Here is a 26,306-nt window from a genome sequence, read left to right as displayed (position 1 = left end):
AGGGACTCAAACCATCCAAACAGGCAGGGACTCAAACCATCCAATCAGACAGGGACTCAAACCATCCAATCAGGCAGGGACTCAAACCATCCAATCAGGCAGGGACTCAAACCATCCAATCAGACAGGGACTCAAACCATCCAATCAGACAGGGACTCAAACCATCCAATCAGACAGGGACTCAAACCATCCAATCAGACAGGGACTCAAACCATCCAAACAGGCAGGGACTCAAACCATCCAATCAGGCAGGGACTCAAACCATCCAATCAGACAGAGACTCAAACCATCCAATCAGACAGGGACTCAAACCATCCAAATCAGGCAGGGATTCAAACCATCCAATCAGGCAGGGACTCAAACCATCCAAATCAAACAGGGACTCAAACCATCCAATCAGACAGGGACTCAAACCATCCAATCAGACAGGGACTCAAAACCAAAAGCAAAACAGGAGCCCAGCGTACACACGCAACGCAGACAAAAAACCAAGCGTGAATCACACACATTGATAAACCCACGGATACGCACAGTTATCAACAACAACCCTATGGTGTCTTTATAAAAAGAAAGGTTTAACACAGCGAAGCGCAGGTAAGCATTGCAAATCGCAGAGCCGCATGGTAAAGCATATTAAAAAAAACATGGCAAACTACACTGTGATAAAAACATAGGGTCTGGAACAATACCAGGGTGAACTCTGAGAAGGGATCCAACAGCAGGCAAAAGCAACACACACCACGACGCATGCAAACTTCACAAGAACGCGCTTGCAGAAGCATGCACATACAAAACAAGGGTTTGCAATGAGCAAACTGCTCTGCTCAACAGACTGTTATTTACCCCGTGCTGAGGATCAAGCCCACAGCCTTCTGTGTGAGTGCGCTGTGCCTGTGAGGCTGCAAGAGCTGCCTGCAACAACGAGGCGCTGGGCTGTTAGTACACCCCCCAGGGCAAGCACAACGCATTAGGCAGATCTCTGGTATATTTAAAACAGAGAGCAGCGGTCTGACTGTGAGCAACGTACAGGGAGCTAAAGGAATGATGCCAGGACATTTTACCCAATATATATACGGCCATCATTTCCTTCAACAGGAAGCGCAAAAAAAATCGCAATTAAAAATTCCATTAAAAAAATTAATAATCAAATACACATTTAACATAACGTGTGCGTCTTTCACATAGGAAAATGCGAGCTCTGCAAATTCGTGGTAATATATAAAATCAGATTTACTGGAATCATTTTGTTACTTTTTATTATTTAAAAATTGTATTGGGACAACTGAGGGTTTTTAACTTTATTGAAGGTCTTCAATAAACGATAATGAGCCTAAAAAGGTGAAATAAGTTACTGAAAGTCAGGCTGGAACGATACAGTAATGTCACGCCATGAGACACGTACTGCGATATACAGGTCAGGATAAAATGTGTATCGCGATACATGCGATGGTTCTGATTGGGTGCTAGTTTGCTGCATAATAAGATCAAAAAGACCTTTTAATGATGTTGGAGTCCAAATTGAAAACGAGACAGGGAGGGTGTGCACCCATACCAACTACAGAACCCCCTACAAAGCCCCTAAGTGAACTACAATGAGCTCTGCTGTGTTTTTGGTCTGGTGTCACGATACGTACCTCTATCGCGATACAGCGTGTAATGACAGTATCACGATTCATCAGGAATCATCCCACCCCCTGATAGAAAGTGCATTGAAAGTCTTCCAGGACAGCCTCACTATATATGTTTGAGACCAGGCAGCTTCAGAACTGGTCTCAGCACAGGCTACAAATCTGTGGCAGACACCCCCAGACGTAAAAACAGCCATCAAATTGTTATCCACATTGAGAAACTGAAGCAGGTCCCACACAGTACGCAGTTAGATGCAAAACGCTTCGAAATATCAACACACAATGTCTACCCCCCCAGCCCCATTACTGGAATATCAAAAGTGGCTGCAGCTTACAGAATCATTTCAGAAATCTGAACCCGTGCACTTCACGGCACAGGTTTCAAATGCGTGGTTTTGAAATCGTTATACCAAACATTGGATTTTCATTAAAAAAAAAAAAAACTGGTACTCCACGAGGTTAAAGAAAGTTCTCAGTTTGCACTACTTGCTTTCAGGGAGTAGCTGTTTCACTTCCCAGGTCATTTCCCCAGTCCGCGGGGTCATGCTAAGCTGCAAAGCATGTCAGTTGTTAGGGGAAGCAGCTGGTTGGTTAGTGACAGGAAGGAGAGCCCTGGAGGAGACTTCGGAAGTGTGATACTAGCTGAGGTTTAAAAACACACACATTTCTTTAACCCTGCGCAGTACCAGGTGTTTTGAAATGAAAATATGGGTTTGCAAAACTGCACGTTGTTTGGACCTGTGCTGTGAATGGAAGTACAGGACAGGTCTCTGAGACCAGTCTAATTGCAGGGCTTAAAGAAATTAATATATTTAGCTTCGGACTGAAATAATAATTGGGGAGGGGGCATGATTGAATATCTAGTCGATATTTTAAATGCAGCACAGAAACCAGGAGCGGAGGACAGGGCTCGGTTAAGCAGGGATAGACTCCGGACAAAGGGAAGGAGACACTTCTTCACACAGACAGCCTCCTCTAGATTGTAAGTTGTTATATGAAGAACATAAGAAACTGTATTGAGAGGAGGCCATTCACTCAAATCAGCGCTCGTCCGGTTCCTAACAGCTGACTGATCTCGAAACTTTGTCAAGTCGGATCTTAAAGGATCCCAGTGATTCAGCATCAACAACATGACTAGGTAACCCACTCCATCCCCTCACCACTCTCTGTGTGAAGAGTCTCCTTCAACAACATGACTAGGTAACCCATCCCATCCCCTCACCACTCTCTGTGTGAAGAAGAGTCTCCTTCAGCAACATGACTAGGTAACCCATTCCATCCCCTCCCCACTCTCTGTGTGAAGAAGAGTCTCCTTCAGCAACATGACTAGGTAACCCATTCCATCCCCTCCCCACTCTCTGTGTGAAGAAGAGTCTCCTTCAGCAACATGACTAGGTAACCCATTCCATCCCCTCACCACTCTCTGTGTGAAGAAGAGTCTCCTTCAGCAACATGACTAGGTAACCCATTCCATCCCCTCCCCACTCTCTGTGTGAAGAAGAGTCTCCTTCAGCAACATGACTAGGTAACCCATTCCATCCCCTCACCACTCTCTGTGTATGAAGTGTCTCCTTCCCTCTGTCCTAAGTCCACTTCATTTCCCCACAGTGTCCTCTGGTCCTGGTTTTTCTGTGCTAGCGTTAACTTGGGTCGACTCCTTTTCAGATCAGAACAGGTCAGATGAATGGGATTGTGTTCAGCTGCAGCCACTAAAGACCACTGGTCTCCCGCTGAACGCCCGTCTTACCTGGGGACACCGGGGGGCACGCCGGGAGGGATACGCGCCGGCCGGGAGGGGATCTGAGGCGGGGCGCTGAACGGGTCCTGACTGGCCGAGCCGTAGGCGGGCTGGGGGCCAGGCCTCGAGGGGATTGGAGGAGCCCCAAAGGCAGGGGTGGGGATGAGGGGGGGGCCGGGGGTGGGTCCCCTCACTGCTGGGGGCCGGCTGGGTGGCGGAACGCCCCCTGCAGGTCTGTGCTGAAGGTTCGGGCTGCAATACAAATATGCAATTTATCATTTGTATACGTGAGCTGTCAACAAAGCTGTGTGCTATAAAAACCCTTATTTGAAACGAAGCAGGGGGCTGACCTGGGGTCTTTCTGCATCCACGTGTCATCGACGGGCGGGGGGGCCGGCACGGACACGGTGGTGGTGCTGATGTCACCGATGATCTTCAGCGACTCCTTCAGGGCGTGGTACATGCGCAGCATGTCATCTCTGCGCTGCGCCTGGTCCACGGACTCCTCCATCAAGCTGGTCTGATCCCCGGAGGAGTACAGGTACGCCAGGAGCTCCGAGTGGATGAAGTCCTTCGCCTGCAAGCGGCCAATAGAAACGGAGGATACTGAATGATGGCATCGGGGGTGGGGTGGGAGTCTACGGTTTTTAATTCGCCTGTCGGGGGTCGTGGTTTACTGGGACATTGATGGCTGAATTGAATCAGCCTATTCAAGGCCTCCCTGGTGCATCAGCACTCACACTGGCGGCGATGCTGGCTCCAGTGTGGCCTCCCTAGCGCCTCAGCATGGTGACCATCTGGAATGGGTTGGGGGTTGGGTGTGTGGGGGGGGGGGGGGGGAGGAGCTCTAGCAGTCTGCAGGACACTCACATTGTTGATCATGAGGTGCATGATGGTTTTTGGCATGAGGTCTCTGATGGACTTGTTGACGATGCCGATGTAGGAGTCCACCAGGTTGCGGATGGTCTCCACCTGCCTCTCGAGCTGGGGGTCCATTGAGAAGGTGTCGACTGGGCCCGCCTCATCGTTCTCTGCCTGCCAATCACAAAACAGGGCTGTGAGAAGTGACCGGAGCTTTACAGAAGAGTCATACAGGTCATAGATACACAGAATGAAAACTCTCTGAGCAACGGCAGTCATCAGAACATCTTTTTAAAAAAAAAAAAGCTGAGAGAGAAAAAAATGTGAACGTGTCATCTGAAGCTCGTTGTGCTTAAAGGCTATTGAAGATCAGCCACTCTCTAGATAAATTACTATAGACCCCGTAGAGTGATATAGTTAGAATATGGATATCCTTGTAAAAGCAAAGTGTGATGAAGCGAAGGTTTTAAATGACAAAGCCCTTTCAATTCACGAATCAATGACAGCGACACTTACTTGGTCTTTTTCAGGGTACACCCCAGCTCTGAGGAAAGAAGCTTTCCAGCTGTCCACATCCTCCTGGGAATCGCAAGCCAGCTCAATCTGTCGCAGGTCTTTATAGACATTCCTGAAGACAAGCAGAGAGGCTGTCAGAGACACACGCAGACACAGCCCCCCCCCACCCGACATCGCAGGAAACGCTCGCCGCTCACAAACAACGCTGCGCCTTTTCAAATAAAACCGGGAACCCCACTGTTGGAGACGCAGCTACAAAAGAAAATAACCCTTCAAAATTCCCGTGCATTTATGAATTCAATATCTGAAGCGGCTTGAAGCTTATTCGGTGGCAAACCATGTGTTTGTTCATTTAACACAGGGGTGTCCAATCAGTCCCGGTCCTGAAGGGCTAGTCCACTCCAGGTTTTACAGGTGAAATGAGAGAAGGGTTTACATGGGGGGGGGTTAACTGGTTAAACATTTAGACCAGGGTTGGAACAAAAGACAGGAGTGGAAGGGCTAACTTTGACCACCCCCGATACAACAGAATTGATTCATGACTGTATCAAATATCATGGGAGGTAAGCAATGCGTAAATGACATTCTACTGCAGAGAAGAGCGTTTCTCTGCTTTCTTTAATAGGTGATGACGAGACACCAGGTTTATTAGCCCTGAGAGATTTGTTTTTACTGTGATGTGGTACAACATCTTTTTCCGCAGCTAATTCAAAGTCAAAGAATCGGTTTAACATTTTGATAGAATATTAGAACATGAAATTATTAGTGGTTATTAGAGCTGTATTTATTTCACGGTCTAAAAATAGCACGATATTTCACAATTAAACATAATATTTATTAAAGCAGTCCAAAAATAGAGCTGTCGGGTTCCAAATGGATCGTTTTCTCTAGTTATTATATAACCAACATTCCTTAAATATTTCAATGCTTAATTGAAAAACAGTAAATGCTAAATTGTAGAATATTTCAATGCTTTTTTGTCCACCTTTTTAAAGACATTCTATTTTTACTACCAGTGAATTATCAAACCAACTCAAAATATCAATAAATTAAAAAAAATAACAGCAGCCCCCTTCTTGCATGGACAGAGGGATCTTCAGCAGAAATAATTCTGATCTTCGATGCAGCTGGTGTCTTTTTCATGAAGACGTTTTAAAGAAATCGTGCAGCTCTGTGCAGTGTGTGTTCAATCATTTACTGGAAGGAAGCAAACTGAACCGGCTGCCAGGTTCCTGAATGCAGTGTGACAGGCAGCGCGTCAATCAGGCAAACGTTTGCTGTATTTATTCTGAAGTGTTACGTATGCATATTTACGCAGTGTCTGGAGTAAGGCCATCCTACCTGCAAGAACTCCCAACTCTGTATATCCCGACTCGTTCTCTGAGATCACAAAGTGCACAGCTTTTAGTTGTTCCAAAGAATCATCAGCTTTTTCTGCTGTTGTGCGTCTCGTTAGCGGACCTGTATTCCGGTTGACATCAGTCAGGTTGAAACGCTGGATTCTTTCAAGTCTTTTTTTTAATGTGCTTGTATATAATTGCTTGTAGCTGGAGTGTGTGGTATATATGAGATCTCTTTGTTTTGTTTGTAACTTTGCAGAGCGCTCTGGGATGCTACGACGTGAAAGGCGCTATATAAAAAAAGACATTTGCTATTGTGATGCATTGTGATGTATTGTATTGTGATGTATTGCATTGCATTGTGATGTATTGCATTGTGATGTATTGCATTGCATTGTATTATGATGTATTGCATTGTGATGCATTGTGATGTATTGCATTGTGATGTATTGCATTGCATTATGATGTATTGCATTGTGATGTATTGCATTGCATTATGATGTATTGCATTGTGATGTATTGCACTGTGATGTATTGCACTGTGATATATTGTGATGTATTGCATTGTGATGTATTGCACTGTGATGTATTGCATTGTGATGCATTGCATTATGATGTATTGCACTGTGATGTATTGTATTGTGATGTATTGTATTGTGATGTATTGCATTGCATTGTGATGTATTGCACTGTGATGTATTGCATTGTGATGCATTGCATTATGATGTATTGCACTGTGATGTATTGTATTGTGATGCATTGCGATGTATTGCATTGTGATGTATTGCACTGTGATGTATTGTATTGTGATGTATTGTATTGTGATGTATTGCATTATGATGTATTGCATTGTGATGTATTGTATTGTGATGTATTGCATTGCATTGTGATGTATTGCATTGTATTGTGATGTATTGCATTGTGATGAATTGTGATGTATTGCATTGTGATGTATTGTGATGTATTGCATTATGATGTATTGTATTGTGATGTATTGTATTGTGATGTATTGCATTGTGATGCATTGCATTGTGATGCATTGCGATGTATTGCATTGTGATGTATTGCATTGTGATGCATTGTGATGTATTGCATTGTGATGTATTGCATTGTGATGTATTGTGATGTATTGCATTGTGATGTATTGCATTGTGATGCATTGTGATGTATTGCATTGTGATGTATTGCATTGTGATGTATTGTATTGTGATGTATTGCATTGTGATGTATTGCACTGTGATATATTGTGATGTATTGCATTGCATTGTGATGTATTGCATTGTGATGTATTGCATTGTGATGTATTGCATTGTGATGCATTGCATTGTGATGCATTGTGATGTATTGCATTGTGATGTATTGCATTGTGATGCATTGTGATGTATCGCATTGTGATGTATTGCATTGCATTGTGATGTATTGTATTGTGATGTATTGCATTGTGATGTATCGCATTGTGATGTATTGCATTGCATTGTGATGTATTGTATTGTGATGTATTGCATTGTGATGTATTGCATTATGATGTATTGCATTGTGATGTATTGCATTGTGATGTATTGTGATGTATTGTATTGGGATGTACTGCACTGTGATGTATTGTGATGTATTGCATTGTGATGTATTGCACTGTGATGTATTGTGATGTATTGCACTGTGATGTATTGTGATGTATTGCATTGTGATGTATTGTGATGTATTGCACTGTGATGTATTGTGATGTATTGCACTGTGATGTACTGCACTGTATTGTATTGTGATGTATTGCATTGTGATGTATTGCATTGCATTGTGATGTATTGCATTGTGATGTATTGTGATGTATTGCATTGTGATGTATTGCATTGTGATGCATTGTGATGTATTGCATTGTGATGTATTGCACTGTGATGTATTGTGATGTATTGCATTGTGATGTATTATGATGTATTGCATTGTGATGTATTATGATGTATTGCATTGTGATGTATTGTGATGTATTGCATTGTGATGTATTGTGATGTATTGCACTGTGATGTATTGTGATGTATTGCACTGTGATGTATTGCATTGTATTGTGATGTACTGCACTGTGATGTATTGTGATGTATTGCATTGTGATGTATTGCATTGTGATGTATTGTGATGTATTGCACTGTGATGTACTGCACTGTATTGTATTGTACTGCGTTGTACCTCTGCTCAGTGTTAAAGATTGCGAAGATGTGCTTCGTTGACATGAACCCTTTCTCCACGTCTCGGATTTTCAGGTTGTCCAGCGGCAGCATGTACTTCTTCTCTTTCTCCTGGAGAGTGACACAAACACAGACAGCAGGGTCACTAACGCTGGGAGGGTCACCAGCAGCTGGGATCACACAAGACCGGACAGCACAGCGCTGACCACAGCAACACCCACATGCACAGCTCTGGAGAAACGGTTTGCATCACCCGACACAATGAACACATTTTACTTCACAAAGTCGAATGAAACCTGATGAATAACGTGACGTTAACGTATTGAATTACAAATAAAACATCTCAATTATCTTCACTCGAAAAAAAAAAATGTGTAGATATAACAACTGGAATATGTCCCGCAAAAGATAGCCTTGGCCCCACCCTCTGTGCATTATGAGCCAATGGGAAGATGTTTCCCGATGAAAAGGGGGGCGTGGTTGACACTTCCCACCAATGAGAGCGCAGAAAAACAGAGGATGGAAAAAGCGGCTTTTCAAAGACCACCCAGCCAGAGATGGGGGTGGGGTCTGGGCACAGCTTGTGTTCAGACGGACAAGAAACATCTGGAAGTGTTTATATATGTAAACTTGCCAGAGCCTAAACTCCAGATGCAGACACACACACACAATGATGTCATCCTCCAGCACAAAGGCCATAGCGCAGAACCCCACCCCACCCCCCCGCCCCCCCTCCACCACAGTTTCCTGTAAGCTAAAAGTTGAGCATTTCTTCCACAGAAGATATCTGAACTGCCCTGCCACGTCGCTGAACAGACAGGACTCGCACAGCCCTCTCTCCAGACACAGTTTACAGGTCGGATTCCAGGAGCCGCTAGTTTCTGTGGCCGCTTTCAGAATTGTATTTCTTGGTAAGTTGTCTGAAACTTTTTCTTCTCTAAAAAAAAAAAAATGACTCCAATAAAAATCTGTGCTTTTTTAAAAAAAGAACACAAGGCTGGTTTGAAAATGAAGGGGGAGGGGTGGTCGAGGAGATTTTGTTTCACTGATTCTGCTTCATAGAGTCGAGTGAAACCTGCTGAATAATGTGACGTTAACATATTGAATCGCACACCGCTGTGCAGTTTTCCATATACTTAACGCAAAACTGACCAAAATTGAAAAATGTGACATTTTGAAATCCAACATAAAATACTGTACTACTATTATGGCTTCCAGTAGACTTTTGCAATATCATGTTGTAGTTTCTTTGATTACATAGATGTTAAATAAAAGATCTACATTTTTTTTTTTTTAATGCTTATTATTATTATTATTATTATTATTATTATTATTATTATTATTATTAGCTCAGTTAAAGTTACTTTACTACAGCTGCTAACTGGATATCCTTCAAAAACAGACCACCAGCTCTACTATTAACGTCAGTCAAGGGACAACGAAACAGCTTTAGAGAGGGCCTTTTGCTTAAGGCATATTGAATTTATTGGTGCCAGTCTTTAAATCTTGGCATGGTTTGAGATTCACTGTATCTTATTGATTGGGCTATTCCTTAGGAATTAACAAAACTGCTACACCAGAGGTCCCACTTAAGAGCTCACACTAGCTACGATCCTCCCCCGTCTTCTCATCCTTTTTATTTTTATTTCACTCTTGCATTGACATTATTTATTTCTGCGTATTTATTTTCCTCTCTTTTCCATTCTAACTAGCCCCTCCCACCTCCACAAGCTCCCTGTCCCATTGGTGGATAATCAGGACACACCCACCCCTCTTAGTGTGACCATTAAGAGACGATTCACACATCAAAATCAGGAGGGGAGCCCAGTATACGCAGTCCATCTCCAACCAGCGTCTGAAGACCTTGAAAAAGACACCTGTCCCTGAATTGAAGTTTCGGATCTGTTGTTTTTTTTTGTAGGGAGAGAAGAGGAGGACCCCTTTGCCCCCCCTTGTCTGCCCAGTGTTCAGACTACCTGTTCATGATGCTGCAGGTGTACAGTAGTCTGCACATTGGTTAGGCTGGGAGGGACAGGCAGCTACACAGACAGACACAGGAAGCTCTGGACTTCACACACTCAACGCTGCTGCACCAGGAGAGAACGAAACTGCAATTCAATGACGAAACGTCTCGAGCAGAAGTCTCCTTCAATATTGCTTAGGGGTGCGGACTCCAGTCCCGATTGATAAAGTCTCTTAGAGACGTCACAATCCTGTTCAATATTTACACTGGAGATCCATTTACACTGTGGTGTGTTCCACCCATCCAGACCGAGCCACACCGCCCCACTAACAAGACTCACAATAGCGATGCAGTGCGATGGAGGGAGCTTCTTTATAGGACTTTCTGTTGCAGCTCGAGGGAGTTTTTTTTAGTTTTTTTGTTTAGACGATCACAAGTGTGGTGGCATGAACATCAACTGAACGCAGTGTTGGCGGTCCGGTTTGTTTAGATTCTCAGAATCTGTAATATAAAACTGCCTTGCATGTTCTTTCTTTGCGAGAGTCCTAAATGGATATTAAAAATGTGCAGATGTATGAATTATTAAATATAAAACTGAACGGGATTTCACCAGACTTTGCTAGTTATGTGCCAATGATTAAACTTATTTTCAACCTGATTTTTTTGTGTAGAGTTTGAACCACACTTTAAAGGGTTCGAGTTTTGTTTAAATCAGGAATATCCATGTGAAATAGACACTGCCCTTCGTGGGTATGCAGTAGTAACTCTACGGTGTCAATGATTTATTTAAGATTCACGATCTGTTCCAATTACACTGTATATGGGTGAATCGCGATACTTTCTTTATCTGTCTTGTATCGTAATGCGTTTATATCACGATGACTCAAGACACAGCTCACTGTAGTTCACCAAATTGCTCTTGAGTGAAGAGTGTTTTACAGCTGGTATGAATCCATACTCTCATTTTTGTCTTTTAATGATCATTTTATCTTCTTCAAGTAACCCATCAGGACTCGTGTATGGTGATCCTTCTCGTATTACCACCTGCACACTGCGACACACCCCTGGAGTCTGTTTACTGTTTTTTAAAAACTAATGAAGCGTTTCTTGCTTTGAGTTAGTGGCTATCCATTTTAAAACACTTTTTAATCTCCACGTTCAGGGAATTAAAACAGAAATCGAACGCCCCCCCACAGCTGAAATCCATGCCATACAAAGTTTATTATTATAAAATCCACATCCCAATTGGACCTGGCACTCGGAATGTCAACGACAAAGCATTCTGGAACGTTTAAAGGTTTAGGTTCTGTGCAAGCAGATCACATGCCGACTCTGCGGCCGTTGATTTATATGTAATAACTTGTAAAGTGTCCAGTGGCTGCCTCTAATCAAGCTGAGAGCGTGCATCAGATTCGGGGAGCTTGTGCACTAGAAACACACGCTCTGCTTGTTTAGAGGACACCGTCCAACGCTCAGAGACATACAGGAGAGTAAAAGCGGGTCTCTCACCTCCTCGTCCTTGTACCAGGACAGAGACTCAGCGGTCAGCACGAACCAGTACTCCTTAGAGCCCCCCTTCATGATGCTGATGTTGTTGATGGTCAGCCACCCGCGTCGAATCACCTGCGTTGTGGGAAAGAGGCGGGAGAGAGAGAGAGGGAGAGAGAGAGAGACAGGGAGAGAGAGAGAGGGAGAGGGAGAGAGAGAGAGAGGAGGGAGAGGAGGGAGAGAGGGAGGGAGGGAGAGAGAGAGAGAGAGAGAGAGAGAGAGAGAGACAGGGAGAGAGGGAGAGAGAGAGGGAGAGAGAGAGAGAGGAGGGAGAGAGAGAGAGACAGGGAGAGAGAGAGAGGGAGAGGGAGAGAGAGAGAGAGGGAGAGAGAGGAGGGAGAGGAGGGAGAGAGGGAGGGAGGGAGAGAGAGAGAGAGAGAGAGAGAGACAGGGAGAGAGGGAGAGAGAGAGGGAGAGAGAGAGAGAGAGGGAGAGAGAGAGAGGGAGAGAGAGAGGGAGAGAGAGAGAGGGAGACACGTCAGTGGAGAGGGACGCCGTCTTCAAATCCCCACTCATCCAGGCAAAGAAACCACGTTAATCACGTGGTATTCTGTAGCTCAGAAGCAAATATTGTGTCCCATGCATGGATTGAATTGATTTTCAACAGCAATATTTATTAGCACTTTAAAAAAAAATCACAAGAAATTTTTATGAAGCTGTATTAGAATCCGATTTTTGTTTTCAAATATTTACAATTTCTGTGTGAATTAAATTAATTAATTGAATTAAAAAAAAAAAAAAAAGCATTTGCCGATTTCAAGTAAAAACAGCAGTAATTGTTTTTCACTCCCCTTTTTGAATTGCATGTCTTGATTGGGAAATGAAATACACTTCATTGGATTTCGGATTTCACATTCCGAAGCCCTGATCTGGGAATCTTTCCTTGACCCATTCAGTGTCATTGTCCCCATTTGAGGAACATTAATCTTCTCTTGAACTACATTGTTATAACTTACTCGGATTTTGTTAACCACAAGTCTAAATGTATTGTATCAAATGACAAATAAATCCAGCTTCTGTATGATTGAATTTGGGAGTTAATGGGTTAACCCCGTCCCACAGGACCCTGGTTTGTACAAAGTGAAGCCCGGGGACTATCATCATTTATCATAACACTAACATGAAGCTACTCTGAACGACTGATCGAGTTTATTTCTTTTTGCTAGTTTTCAAAATCTTTTAATAAATCTTTTTGTTATCAAGGGATTCAGGCAGTAAAATCAAATGCCAGCAGCTGCTTCAGCTAAATATACAGGCAGGAAATGACACGCTTTTGTCCATAAAACAAATTAAATAAACACCTGCCATAACACTGTCAATAGGGTGCAGGGTGTAGGTCACGGATTTGAAGCGATTGTCATTTCGTCTTTTTTCAAGTTTCATCGAGGGGGGAAAATGGCCAGCATTTTAACTGCCTTCTTTGTGAAATATTATTATTATTTATTTATTATTTATTTCTTAGCAGACGCCCTTACCCAGGGCGACTTACAGTTGTTACAAGATATCACATTATTTTTACATACAATTACATTATTTTTTTACACATTATTTTTACATACAATTACCCATTTATAAAGTTTGTAAGCTATTGTAAGCTCCGACAACAAAAAATACCTCTCTTTGTGACAGCGATATGCAGCTTTTATACATTCCAGAACACATGGCGCGTTAAAAATCAGCCACGTTGCCCAACGACACAAAAGTGTGTGCTACATGTGGCAAGCGTTTCAATGTTTTTTGTCCGATATTAAGATTTTTTCTAAATGGACTGCTGTAAAGAACAATACATCAGCAGCATACAGCTTTCTCATGATGGGTGAAGCTGTATTTGGGCAGAGATTCTAGGAATTTGTAATTTATCAAAAGTTTTCTGGCAATTTGGAGAGCTATAATGTGGTTCTGGAAGAAAACACTGGCACAGAAACACTACAAAATAAATAACTGCTTTGGTATTTATTGTTCAAAACATATTGTTTCTGCCAAGGAATGTAGGGCTGTAGACCCAAATATTTAGCACAAACCTAAACACATTTGTTTAATATGATAATGCTGTTACACACACAGCAGTCTTGTAATTTTTAAATTGACTTCAAGCAAAGGTCGAGGGTCTACCCGAGGGGAATTTTGTCTACAAGGGACAGCCAAAAATGGAAGCAGTTTCACCTTTACCGTAACATCGAACAGAAATGTCTGGCCTTGTAATTATTAGAATTTTTTAGTGCAATTTGGCTCATTTTAATTTTTTTCATCTGTTTTTTTAAGGTGAACGCTATCATTAAATCTCTCCAGTCTTCAGTGTGTTGCTTCACAGATGCAAACATTACACAGGGTCTTTAACGTAAAAGCAATTGTTTTTTGTCATCAAGAAAACGTCCTTGTTTGGCACATGTTGCTATGAAAGCGCATTAGCCTGGATTCAATGGATGTTTACCATGAAGAATAATGCTAATCATTTCCTCATAATCAACACTGGATCATTTGTCAGACTAATTTATTTAAATTCCACGGTGCTAACAAAACTGTAACTGTAAGTCGCCCTGGATAAGGACGTCTGCTAAGAAATAAATAAATAAATAAATAAATAAATAAATAAATAAATAAATAATAATAACAATAAATATATATATAAATATATTATATATTTTAGCTCAAAGAGCCAGCTGCCCAATGTTTCGATATGTTCTTTTTTCTCCAGCCAAAAAAAAAAAAAACAGGTGCCGATGAAAGACTGGAGTAAATGCTTTGAAAATACAGCCCAAGCTCTTTTAACACAGGAGAATGTGACATCTAAGAGGTAATACATGTTAGATTTAGTGAAATTATTTTGCTACCTCCGTGTACTCTAAGGTGAAGTCTCCAGCTCTATAAATTCAGAGACTCGAATGCCAGAGCACAGACGTCGACGCTAATCTCACACAAGCACAAGTACGGGTCTGGCACTCTGCAAGGCTGCACTCTGGGTTAGTTCACACTGTTAGGTTTAGTGGAGCACAGGAAGCTGTTTTAAGACTCTCCAGGTTAGTAAGAAGCTGCTGGCTGGCTGGCAGTGCAGACAGTCCTCTGCAGTCAGTGACACTGGGGGGCGTGTTAAGAGGCGCGGTGTTTGGTTTTAGTCCAGAGTACTGTTGCCAGGGTTACCATTTCATAGAGTCTGACAGTAAATTCAGAGATAAAGTCTCAACTCTAAATTTGCATGCATTTAAATTTTTCTTAATTTAATTTTCCCTATGACTTTTTCCCCAAATTTAGAAAATTCCAACTACGTTCCCTCGCCTTAGCAATCCCCCACACAGCTGCTCAGGAGAGCTGAAGGTTCAGCGAGCGTCCTCCGATCCCACGACCGAGCCAGCTTCCTCTTCCACATCCAGGGACTCTACCGCCCCCTGGAGGACAAAGGCCAGCCCCGAAGACGTCTGCTCTGAGGTCAATGGGTGCCTGGCCGGTAGCGCGATGAGAAACCCGCAGGAGGGCCAGACCCATTGCGACGCTCCCTGTGGAATCCCCAGCGACTCTACACAGCCAGGAACCTGCGCTCCCTTTGCAAACCACGCGGCCGTGCCTTTACCAGGGGAGCCGCTGTGGGGCAGTTCAGTCAATTCCAGCTGCATTGACGCTAGTTCTAGGATAACCCTGGCTTTCCTCTGACAGGTACACAATGCTGCACAGAAGCGAACAGCTAAGACTAAAGAAACTTAACTCATACAGTTTGCCTTGAGTGGGAAAGGCCCGAGCTCTGGAAATATTAAAAATTAAATCAATCATCATTTTTTTTTTAAATAAAATAAAATTATGATGCTTGGAAAGTTCAGAAGGTTGATTCATTGGAGAAGTGAGTCAAGAAAAAAAATTTTGGAAAAAAAAAGAGAAGATAGAAACAAGCGAGAGACCACCCTTTAATCTAAAACTAGATTTAAAACGAAGAAAATGATCATTTTATGTTAATGGCTGGAGAAGATCGATATCCTTAATAAAGAGCAATTAACCTCAAAAACAACACATCCATAAATAAAACTAAAGCGTAGTCTGTATCACTTTAAAATAATGGCTGCAGACTCAGAAGAATTGAATAGAGTTTCAAAGCATTGCAAAGCAGGACCTGAATAACAAATCCTTTGTTATTTTGTAATGATTTTTCTAGTCCATAAAAAACATTACAATTTCAAGTTGAGAAGCATCGGAACAGCAGCTGATGTAGTGAAACTCACAGGGATTTGTGGCTTTTGTTTAAAGTGTAACCAGAACTGTCGATCTAACTGATAAATGTATTTTCAGTGTGAACAGACAGATCTATTTGCAACAGAGGTAGTTATATAATTTGGATTAACTGAGTCAATAATTTAGGTCTTTTTTTCAATTTAGCTATTTTTCAATTACCAATTTTAATTGGCGACCAATGTCGTTAATACATGCTGATTACAACATTTAGGGACGTCCACCATCTATTAAAGCTCTGTTCTTCATAAACTAGATTTTAATCTATTCTACAATATGCTAAACTATACAATAACACATATTGAACATTAAGCGGCAATCACAGCATTTCTATGCTTGTTAAATCGCACATATTTATATAATGTAAAGCTGTGTATTAATATATACAAGCCATTGAGCTTTTTTGGAAGGTTTGTCAACTAGACTAAATAAAATAAATAAACTAGCTGTACTTCACTCAGGACCGCTAGCCTTAATACTGAATACAGGACCCTCACACTGAAAGAACGTTGCATTGCCATTAATAGGAACACAGTAAAAACATATTCTTCAGTGTCTTTTCACTGGCCTTTCACCGTTAGTGTATAATTGTTCCTGTATCCCTAAACCAAAGATACGAACACAAATCAACAGTATTAAAACCAAACTAGCAAAACCAGAAACCATATCAATCTCTCATTTCCCTGATCACTAATTCACCAGACGCCAGATAGCAAAGGCGATCCTCAGAAGCAAACATCCACGAAAACAACCAACGAGAGAGAGAGAGAGAGAGAGCACACAGACTCCAAACGGACAGGTTGGGATATAGAAATATATCATTCACGGTTCAAAATCGGTAATGGGTCAACATTTTCAGGTATGTACAAACCATTTTGATTTAAATATTTGCAATTGAAAATGAGTTTAATCCCGGGAAAGACAATATTAAACTGAGCGCTCTAATTTTCAAAACCATCCAGTAATGAAAACTGCACACCACAGGGGCAAAGCAGAGAATAATACAACACACAAGAAATTCAGTTTGTCAAAACTCCAGCACGGACGTCATCGCGTGAACGGAACGATCTGAGCTGTGAAAAACTTACAATAGGCATGAGAGAGGCTTTATTTTTGTGATTTATACAAAGCTGTTTTGTTTACCAGGCTTAATTCATCAAGGTTTGTCATAACATGTAAAAAAATACATATCCTTATCAAATCTCTAAACACATTTTAGAACGGAAGAAATCAATCTTTATAGAAAAAATACCGGCGAACAACGTTAACTAAATCCAACCAAATTTAATCCAAGCAACAACAAAAAAAATGCAATTCAAATTAAAATCAATTACAAAAATCAGTTTGATCTCTCCTGTTTGTGATTTCCTGCCACCACTCATGAGGAGTCTGCCCCACCCTCCTCTAAAAGGACCTCTCCCCAAGGCAAACCAAAACAGACACCTAGAGATGGGCAATAAGGACTGAAGGGCTGGCACTGGTAAGAGGGGGGCAGCACTGAAAGCAGGGAGTACCACGATGAGACACTGGGGGGGGGGGGGGGGCGTTCGGAGAAGTTAGGGATACATAACTTGGATTTCAATTTCAAATGATTGATTCAACTTGTTAATACATTGTCATTACAGGATTGAGGCAGGGCTACCCTCTATGAAAGTGGTTTACGCTACAGGGATGAAAAATGTGAAATGCATTGTTTTTCATGAAGTGACTGTAATTTAGCCTGTGTTACAGACAAACAGAACTGAAGAGCAGCTCCTGAACGGTGCACCTGGATACAGACTTGCAGCAATTCTATAACTGAGCGCAAGAAGAACGACTCATTTTAGGCTACCGATTATCATAAGATGGTTTCTTTAGCTTTTGTTAAAATTAGATTAGATGTTAAACTCAATAAAACCACCAATTGGGGTGGGGGGGCGGGTACTCATAATGATATTAATTTAGCGGGACCATATTTAAAATGTCATCTCAGGTCAAAGTGTGTGTGTATCCCGCTAGCTGTGTTGCAGTACGTTTAAAAAATCAGTTGCAAAGCGATGTGCCTCCCAGCTTGCCTTCACTGCCATTCTCCCACGTACCAGCCCTTGCCTGAACATCCTTATCACCCAGTCCTAGTTTCTCTCCACGTGATCGCTTCCCATGTACTTACCAGGATCTCACCCTTTGTTTCGGAGTGGTTGCATTGAGAGTAAAGTTACGGAAACGAGAGAGAGCGGGCAAGCGAGGTAGAAGAAAAAAAAAAACAGGAGCACAGGAAGTGGAAAGGAAGGAGGCATGCCCAAAATTAGGAGGAGTCGGAAACAGAAAACAAAAAGAATGACATGCAATTAGATCATCTTCACATTGTTAACGCGTCCTCTTAAAGGAGCACTGCTCACGTCTGAAGCAACGTGGTTATATTAATACAAGCTTTCATCGAAAGAGAAAACATGCAAAACAAACTTTTTTTTAAAAAAGTTACTCAACATTATTCTTCATGCAGCATTGGAGGGGAGTAATTTAATAACACGTGCTGCTGTTATTGGATCAAGCATTTGTGAATGCATACAGTGGCATCAAAAACCCCAGAGTAGTTTTTAACAGCTGACTGATCTCAAAACTTTGTCAAGTCAAAAGACCCAAGTGATTCTGCCTCAACAACATGACTAGGTAACCCATTCCATCCCCTCCCCACTCTCTGTGTGAAGAAGAGTCTCCTTCAACAACATGACTAGGTAACCCATTCCATCCCCTCCCCACTCTCTGTGTGAAGAGTCTCCTTCAGCAACATGACTAGGTAACCCATTCCATCCCCTCACCACTCTCTGTGTGAAGATTCTCCTTCAGCAACATGACTAGGTAACCCATTCCATCCCCTCCCCACTCTCTGTGTGAAGAAGAGTCTCCTTCAGCAACACGACTAGGTAACCCATTCCATCCCCTCCCCACTCTCTGTGTGAAGAAGAGTCTCCTTCAGCAACATGACTAGGTAACCCATTCCATCCCCTCACCACTCTCTGTGTGAAGAAGAGTCTCCTTCAGCAACATGACTAGGTAACCCATTCCATCCCCTCCCCACTCTCTGTGTGAAGAAGAGTCTCCTTCAGCAACATGACTAGGTAACCCATTCCATCCCCTCACCACTCTCTGTGTGAAGAAGAGTCTCCTTCAGCAACATGACTAGATAAACCATTCCATCCCCTCCCCACTCTCTGTGTGAAGAGTCTCCTTCAGCAACATGACTAGGTAACCCATTCCATCCTCTCCCCACTCTCTGTGTGAAGAAGAGTCTCCTTCAGCAACATGACTAGATAAACCATTCCATCCCCTCATCACTCTCTGTGTGAAGAAGAGTCTCCTTCAGCAACATGACTAGGTAACCCATTCCATCCCCTCACCACTCTCTGTGTGAAGAAGAGTCTCCTTCAGCAACCATTCCATCCCCTCCCCACTCTCTGTGTGAAGAGTCTCCTTCAGCAACATGACTAGATAACCCATTCCATCCCCTCCCCACTCTCTGTGTGAAGAGTCTCCTTCAGCAACATGACTAGGTAACCCATTCCATCCCCTCCCCACTCTCTGTGTGAAGAAGAGTCTCCTTCAGCAACATGACTAGGTAACCCATTCCATCCCCTCACCACTCTCTGTGTGAAGAAGAGTCTCCTTCAGCAACATGACTAGATAACCCATTCCATCCCCTCCCCACTCTCTGTGTGAAGAGTCTCCTTCAGCAACATGACTAGGTAACCCATTCCATCCTCTCCCCACTCTCTGTGTGAAGAAGAGTCTCCTTCAGCAACATGACTAGATAAACCATTCCATCCCCTCATCACTCTCTGTGTGAAGAAGAGTCTCCTTCAGCAACATGACTAGGTAACCCATTCCATCCCCTCCCCACTCTCTGTGTGAAGAGTCTCCTTCAGCAACATGACTAGGTAACCCATTCCATCCCCTCCCCACTCTCTGTGTGAAGAAGAGTCTCCTTCAGCAACATGACTAGGTAACCCATTCCATCCCCTCCCCACTCTCTGTGTGAAGAAGAGTCTCCTTCAGCAACATGATTAGGCAACCCATTCCATCCCCTCCCCACTCTCTGTGTGAAGAAGAGTCTCCTTCATCAACATGACTAGGTAACCCATTCCATCCCCTCCCCACTCTCTGTGTGAAGAAGAGTCTCCTTCAGCAACATGACTAGGTAACCCATTCCATCCCCTCATCACTCTCTGTGTGAAGAAGTGTCTCCTTCCCTCTGTCCTAAGTCTATCTTCATTTCCAGCTGGGTCCTATGGTCCTGGTTTCTGTGCTGCGCTGTGCTTAAAGTATTGCCTAGGGTTAACTTTGTCTACTCCTTTTAAGATTTTAAAGACTTGAATCAAGTCACTCCTAATTCCTCTCTGCTCTAGGCTGAATAGACACGACCTAACTTCCTAATAAAGTAGCCACTATCGAAGAAAATGAATCAACTCAGTGCATTTGCACTAGCATTCCAACAGTTCAAAATTGCACTAAAAATGAATCTGCAAAGAGTCAATCTGCAAACACTGCAGCATTAAAATATGCTGGCTCTACGTACACACCCCGAATATTAACTATATATTAAAAGAATTCTGATGCCACTGTATGTCCCATAACTGAAAATTATTACCTTCAAATCAACACTGTAGACATTTTAGTTGCAACCAGGCATGTTTCTTTGTTCCCCGTTTTCCAAAGCTTTAAAATCAATTTTCTTATTTGAACGAGCAAGATTATTGTTGGTCCCTTAAGATAGAGTTCTATATTCACTTAACTTAACCGCTTCCAGACTCCTGATCAGATTTACTCCAATTTTAAGACAAAACCAAAAATATCTGCATTTCTGTATATCTTTTACTAGGTTCACCCAAATACTGTATGTATTCTTCAGACGAGCGTCTTTCTGCAGCACGCTGCATTGCAATCTTTGCGTTAGAGATTGAGGAATTAAATCATGATAATTTCACAAAACGTCATCGCGATTCTTTACCAAACAATACAATAAATCTTCATACATTTACAAGCAGCAACTAAGATACTGTCAGGAGTCTCATCTGCTGTTAATGTATTGAGTATTAGGTTTGAGAACATGCCACATGTTTGAATATCTCTATTGATCAACTAGCACTTGCTGGAGTACAAAACCTCCGGTCTAACTGACAATCAGAACGTGTGACCTACAGCAGAAGGAAGTGGTGCCAGAATCTACAGAACAGAACCGGGGGCCAGTGATAATTTTGCCGATATAAGAAAACTGATTTTAAAAGACAGTCCTCCTGTCGTTGCCGTTTGGTGTTACTCTGCCCCCATCTGGAGGACTGCAGCAGTTGCAGGCTCCCCCTTCCACCCCTCCGATGTAAGTACCTGATTCGGCATGGCTCGTTTCTTGTTCGTCTGCATGTTCCTCTGCTGAGCGCTGGATCAGAAAACAATTCAAAAGAAAAGAGGCGTGATTCTGTGTCTCTCTACTCGAGCCCTCTAAAGAGAAAGGGTGAATTCCTATTTGAAAAGACATGGGAGAAAACTGGGAGGCGTTTCTTACAGCGCTGAGGAGAGCCCCACCTGACACTGGGATAACCTGGCGTCAAATTCTCTTCCTGCTTTCTGAACCTCTGCAAGTCTAGACTGAAAGTGATGTCAGAAGACAATTAGACCTGTTCTTTACAGCACACACACACGCACATGCGAGTGTGCGTACAAATACACACACACACACACACATTTAGCAGTCGGGGTTTGTAACTTCCACTAGCTCTCGTCCTGGGTTTCAGAACTACCTTCAATAACTATTTGAATGATCAGGAGTTTAAATCAATTGTTCCTCTCTTTACATTTAGGAAAGTCAGGCTCAGGTGAGACTTGTTCGTGCTGTGATGAGAAGTGCCATCGGTTCAGATTTACCAGAGGTCTGATTGTTCAAACTCCTGGCTCCCGATCATTTCAATAATATACTTGAACAAGGGGAGTTCTGAACCCCAGGACTGGGTGCAGCAGCAGCAGCAGGGCTAGTGTGAGTTTCTAACCCTGCTCAAACTCCTGGCTCCTGATCATTTCAATAATATACCTGACACCCAGGAGGTTCAAGCCCTGCACACACTTTACATTAGGGTTGGAACAATAATTGATTACCGTGATATTATCAATAATTTGTTAAGTATTGATTATTTATTGTACTCAAAGATGACCGATAATCATGTTTGAGAGTCAAGCTAAAACGAATCTGAGCCGCTGCTACCGAGATGTTCCTCTCTCATCCTGCAGGGGACTCCTCTGTCCACAGAAAGATGCTGGTGGTAAAAGTACTTGTAGCCAACAAAATCATTCCCTAAATGTTACCCCTTTCACACTTGCGTTGGCTCTGAAGGTCTCAAAATGTGCAGTTTTGAAAGAAATGCATGTCATAAGATTTGCAGTTTACGACACGAGGTTAAAGAAAGTTCTCAGTTTGCTTGTCTTGTCTTCCAGGAAGTCTGTTCCTGCTTCACTTCTTTGCTCGTTTTACTTGAGCGGTGTCTTCTGAGCCACGTTACTGGCTGAAAGGAGATCAGTCAATAAGGGAAGCAGCTGATTGGTTAAATCGACAGGAAAGAAGGGGTGACGACAGTGTCACCATCCAGGCAACCCCACATGGCTTGCAAACAGATTTACTTTAACCTAGAGTCGTACCATTGCTAAAACATGTGTTTCTTTCAAACCTGCACATTTGAGGCTGATTTAGTGCACGGGTGTGCATGGAGTGAACATTTAGAAAGGTATTTGAACTACAATCCCTTTGAGATAATTGGGATTATCGTGATCATTTTTAGACAATAATAATCAAATATTGTATTATCATCCAACCCTAATGCATACAGGAAGTATTAGCAAGCTTTGCATTAGGCTTCCGTACATTCTAATTGCTAGTTCTATTTCTCCAAACCGTAGCAGTGTGTGTGTGTGTGTGTGTGTGTGAACATCTACACAAGTGTGTGTGTGTGCTGTAGGTATGTACAGTGGATTGCTGGCAACTGCATTTACCCAAGTAGTCTTCTTTGCTAAAAATAATATTCTACAGTAATATCACAATATATTTATTTTGATTTCTTAATAAAATTCTCAAATCAAACTCAAGTTTGTGGTGCTTTAGCCTGTTTTTTTTTTTCACCCATGAATGCTTGCTTATTAAATATTATAAATAATCTTCTTCAAAAATAGTAAAACCTCGCTTCGAGACCACTTCGCAATTAAGGACTTTCTATTTATATTTTGGAGTGCCCAATTATTTTACCCACGATTTTCTCTCCAATTTAGAATGTCAAATAATTTGTTTTCTCCTCACCGCAGTAATCCCCCACACAGCTGCTCACGACAGCTGAAGGTTCAGCGAGCGTCCTCCGATCCCACGACCAAGCCAGCTTCCTCTTCCACACCCAGGAACTCCAGAGCGGATGTCTGCGAGCTACCGCCCCCTGGAGGACAAGCCCTGCAGGTGTCCGCTCTGAGCTCACTGGGTAGGGTCCGCTGGTTTTGCCTTCCTAACCCGCAGAGGTGCAAAGACCAGCGACTTCGTACAACATAGAAACCTGCGCTCCCCTGACTGTGCGACTCCCCCTACACACCACGCGGCCGTGCCTTTACCAGGGGAGACCCTCGGGGTCCCCTGCGCTCCCCTGACTGTGTGACTCCCCCTACACACCACGCGGCCGTGCCTTTACCAGGGGAGACCCTCGGGGACCCCTGCGCTCCCCTGACTGTGTGACTCCCCCCTGCACACCACGCGGCCGTGCCTTTACCAGGGGAGAACTTAATAGAAGATAAGCTAGGATGCATAACGATGCAACTCATTTGCACGTTTGACTTAAAACAAAAAAACTTTGAACCATAAGCAAGAACTATTTTCATTATAAACACAACACACAACAAGCACCCAGAACGGCTACACTGTGCTAACCAGTTATCCAACTTAACTCAAAATCCCTCAGTATTAACTCTTTACACCTTTGGTAGTAGCATTTTGTCAGCCCCTTGACAGCGAGGTTTGACTGTAGAGGCGATCGATGGTTTCTGAATGCTTGCTTAGGGACCGATTAGCTGGTAATGCGGTCACCAGCACGCCACTGTACACAAGGCAAGGCATCACGGTCAGTCAAGGCTCTCCATCGGCTTTCAGTCAATGAATGAATGAGTGAATGAACAGAGTTAGAGAACAGCAGACCAGCTGGGCAGGCTCCTTGAGTGTGCATGCTGGGGGCGAGGGGCTGAGGGCTGGGGCAGAGGGCAGGGGGCAGGGGCAGAGGGCAGGGGGCAGTACGTACTTGGCAAAGCCGATGAAATCCTCATGGTTTGTGTTGATGTAAGACAGTTCGATGTCAATCAGCAAGAGGACCTAGAAGAAGCATCAGACAAGGCAGTGACCACAGAGTCGGGACTCGTGCACACAGAGCTGCAGCACGAACCCCATTTCAAATGGATTTACTGAACCAGGACTGAACCCCTCAGATGTGCAGCTCTGGCCAAACGTTCTGCATCACCTACTAAATAAAATCATGTCAAAGAAACTACAAAATGATATCGCGATGCCATATTAGTAGTACAGTATTTCATGTTAGATTTCAAAATGTCTCATTTTTTAAGTGTTGTCAGTTTGCGGTTAAGTATGTGGAAAGCTACAAAGCGGTGTGTAATTCAATATGTTAACGTCACATTATTCCAGCAGGTTTCATTCGGCTGCATGGAGGAGAAGGAGTTCATTCTGTCGGGAGATGCAAAGCTTTTGGCCAGAGAGCTCATTTACAAGGGGGTCCTGACATGAGAAGGAGGCATTATAAAAATCAGTGGTAAAAAAAGAGAGGCAAATCATTCAAAACAGGACGAAAACACTTAAAACAATCATTGAAAAAAAAAAATACAAAATGAAAAATAAATAAATCAATTTCAGCGTCAATGTATTTGCATAGTTATTTTACTGTTTGTATTTAATGTACTATGCCCTGTATTTCACTGTATTTAATGTATTATGAATTGTTCCTCACTATCTTGTACAGCGCTTTGTGATGGTGGTCCTCTATGAAAGGTAATAAATATTGGATTGATTGATTGATATTTCCACTATAGTAGGCTGGTTAAAGAAAGGGGCTTGTAACCAGGAGGTCAAGTCACTTCACCTCCTTGTGCTCTGTCTTTCGGGTGAGACGTAGTTTTAAGTGACTCTGCAGCTGATGCATAGTTCACACACCCTAGTCTCTGTAAGTCACCTTGGATAAAGGCGTCTGCTAAATAAACAAATAATAATAATAGACCAAGAGGAGACACAGTGGATGTGGGCGTATTGCATGTACGCCACACGACAGATTGCTTTGGCAAACTGCAAGGTGCTGGAAGGGGTCTCCAGAGCCCCACGGAGTCATCAGTACTCCACACAGAGGATGGTGAAGATGAATGTACTGTGAAGAGAGGCTCCATGGGAGCGTGATGAAACAGGAGGAGGTTCACTCACCTGATCCTTGGTCTTCCCCTCCCGTTCCCGGACGTACGTCGTGACGATCCTCTCCGTCTCCTCCCGTAACCGTGGATACGAGCCCAACTGAGAACGCGGAGAGAGGGGGGGGAGAGAGAGAGAGCAAAGAGCAATGCGGCGTGTGTCTTTACCTCCGAGAGCGCAAACTCACACACACACACATGCAGACCACCCGACAGCAACCAGCGCTAGAGCCATCCATTCTCGTGGATTTCTAAAGAGTTACTCCATTTTAATACGCTTCATTAAAAAGGCACACCCTGCACCCTAACCATGTTATGATGTTTGCAATCACTCCGAGCGATTCTTACTCCATTTACCCCAACACTTCAGAGTTCAGGAGCTGCTCTGCAGTTCCAGCTGTCTGCAACTGATATAAGAGGCTGGATCAGCCAAAATGTCTTTATCAAAAGAGCCGGCAGCAGTGGTCTGCCACTTTGGATTCAAGATTCCTTTTGTTTTGCTGGCAGTACACTGCTGTGGCACTAGATGGCGCTGTCTATATGAAGAGCAGCTCCTGAACCGAGTCACTTTCAGAGGTGTAATTTAAACAGGGGACACGGGGAACATGGCCCCCCTCACTTTGCAGCAGTACTGAATTTCTCAATAATTTATTTGTATAATCACTGGTCAGTATAGAGTCTCCGCTAGGACCCAGCCGAGGCAGCGTTGGCGTGCAATGCATTGTGGGTGATCTCAAGCAGAGAGGAGAAAGCAGAGCCCGGTAGTAAAGAACCATTTCTATCATTTGTTGTTCTTTTCGTTGTTAAATTTCTCAAGCGTGACACCATTTCCGACGTCTCTGGTCTCAATACGATAAAGAATATTTTCTATGT

At 43.0% G+C, this 26,306-nt stretch overlaps 1 protein-coding gene across 8 annotated transcripts in view; it reads right to left on the bottom strand.

Annotated features, from left to right (window-relative positions):
• LOC117409822 (dynamin-2) overlaps nucleotides 1-26,306 on the bottom strand; it is a 66,169-nt gene that overhangs the window by 10,965 nt on the left and 28,898 nt on the right. For 4 of the 8 annotated variants that reach the window (XM_059006977.1, XM_059006974.1, XM_059006970.1 and 1 more), the window contains exons 11-20: nucleotides 25,450-25,536; nucleotides 24,269-24,339; nucleotides 21,339-21,390; nucleotides 15,472-15,501; nucleotides 11,730-11,843; nucleotides 8,259-8,368; nucleotides 4,744-4,855; nucleotides 4,237-4,401; nucleotides 3,717-3,943; nucleotides 3,376-3,618 (exon numbers count right to left, since the gene is read on the bottom strand). In XM_059006977.1, the coding sequence (XP_058862960.1) occupies nucleotides 3,376-3,618; nucleotides 3,717-3,943; nucleotides 4,237-4,401; nucleotides 4,744-4,855; nucleotides 8,259-8,368; nucleotides 11,730-11,843; nucleotides 15,472-15,501; nucleotides 21,339-21,390; nucleotides 24,269-24,339; nucleotides 25,450-25,536 (1,211 nt within the window). Of the gene's footprint in view, nucleotides 1-3,375; nucleotides 3,619-3,716; nucleotides 3,944-4,236; nucleotides 4,402-4,743; nucleotides 4,856-8,258; nucleotides 8,369-11,729; nucleotides 11,844-15,471; nucleotides 15,502-18,129; nucleotides 18,142-21,338; nucleotides 21,391-24,268; nucleotides 24,340-25,449; nucleotides 25,537-26,306 lie in introns of all 8 variants that reach the window. The other 4 variants (XM_059006972.1, XM_059006973.1, XM_059006975.1 and 1 more) reach the window with 2 other exon arrangements.

Source organism: Acipenser ruthenus, chromosome 34 (genome assembly GCF_902713425.1).
Source record: "Acipenser ruthenus chromosome 34, fAciRut3.2 maternal haplotype, whole genome shotgun sequence".
Lineage (NCBI taxonomy): Eukaryota > Metazoa > Chordata > Actinopteri > Acipenseriformes > Acipenseridae > Acipenser > Acipenser ruthenus.
The sequence above is the reverse complement of the archived record's forward strand: the minus strand, read 5'-3'. Positions and strand labels throughout refer to the sequence as shown.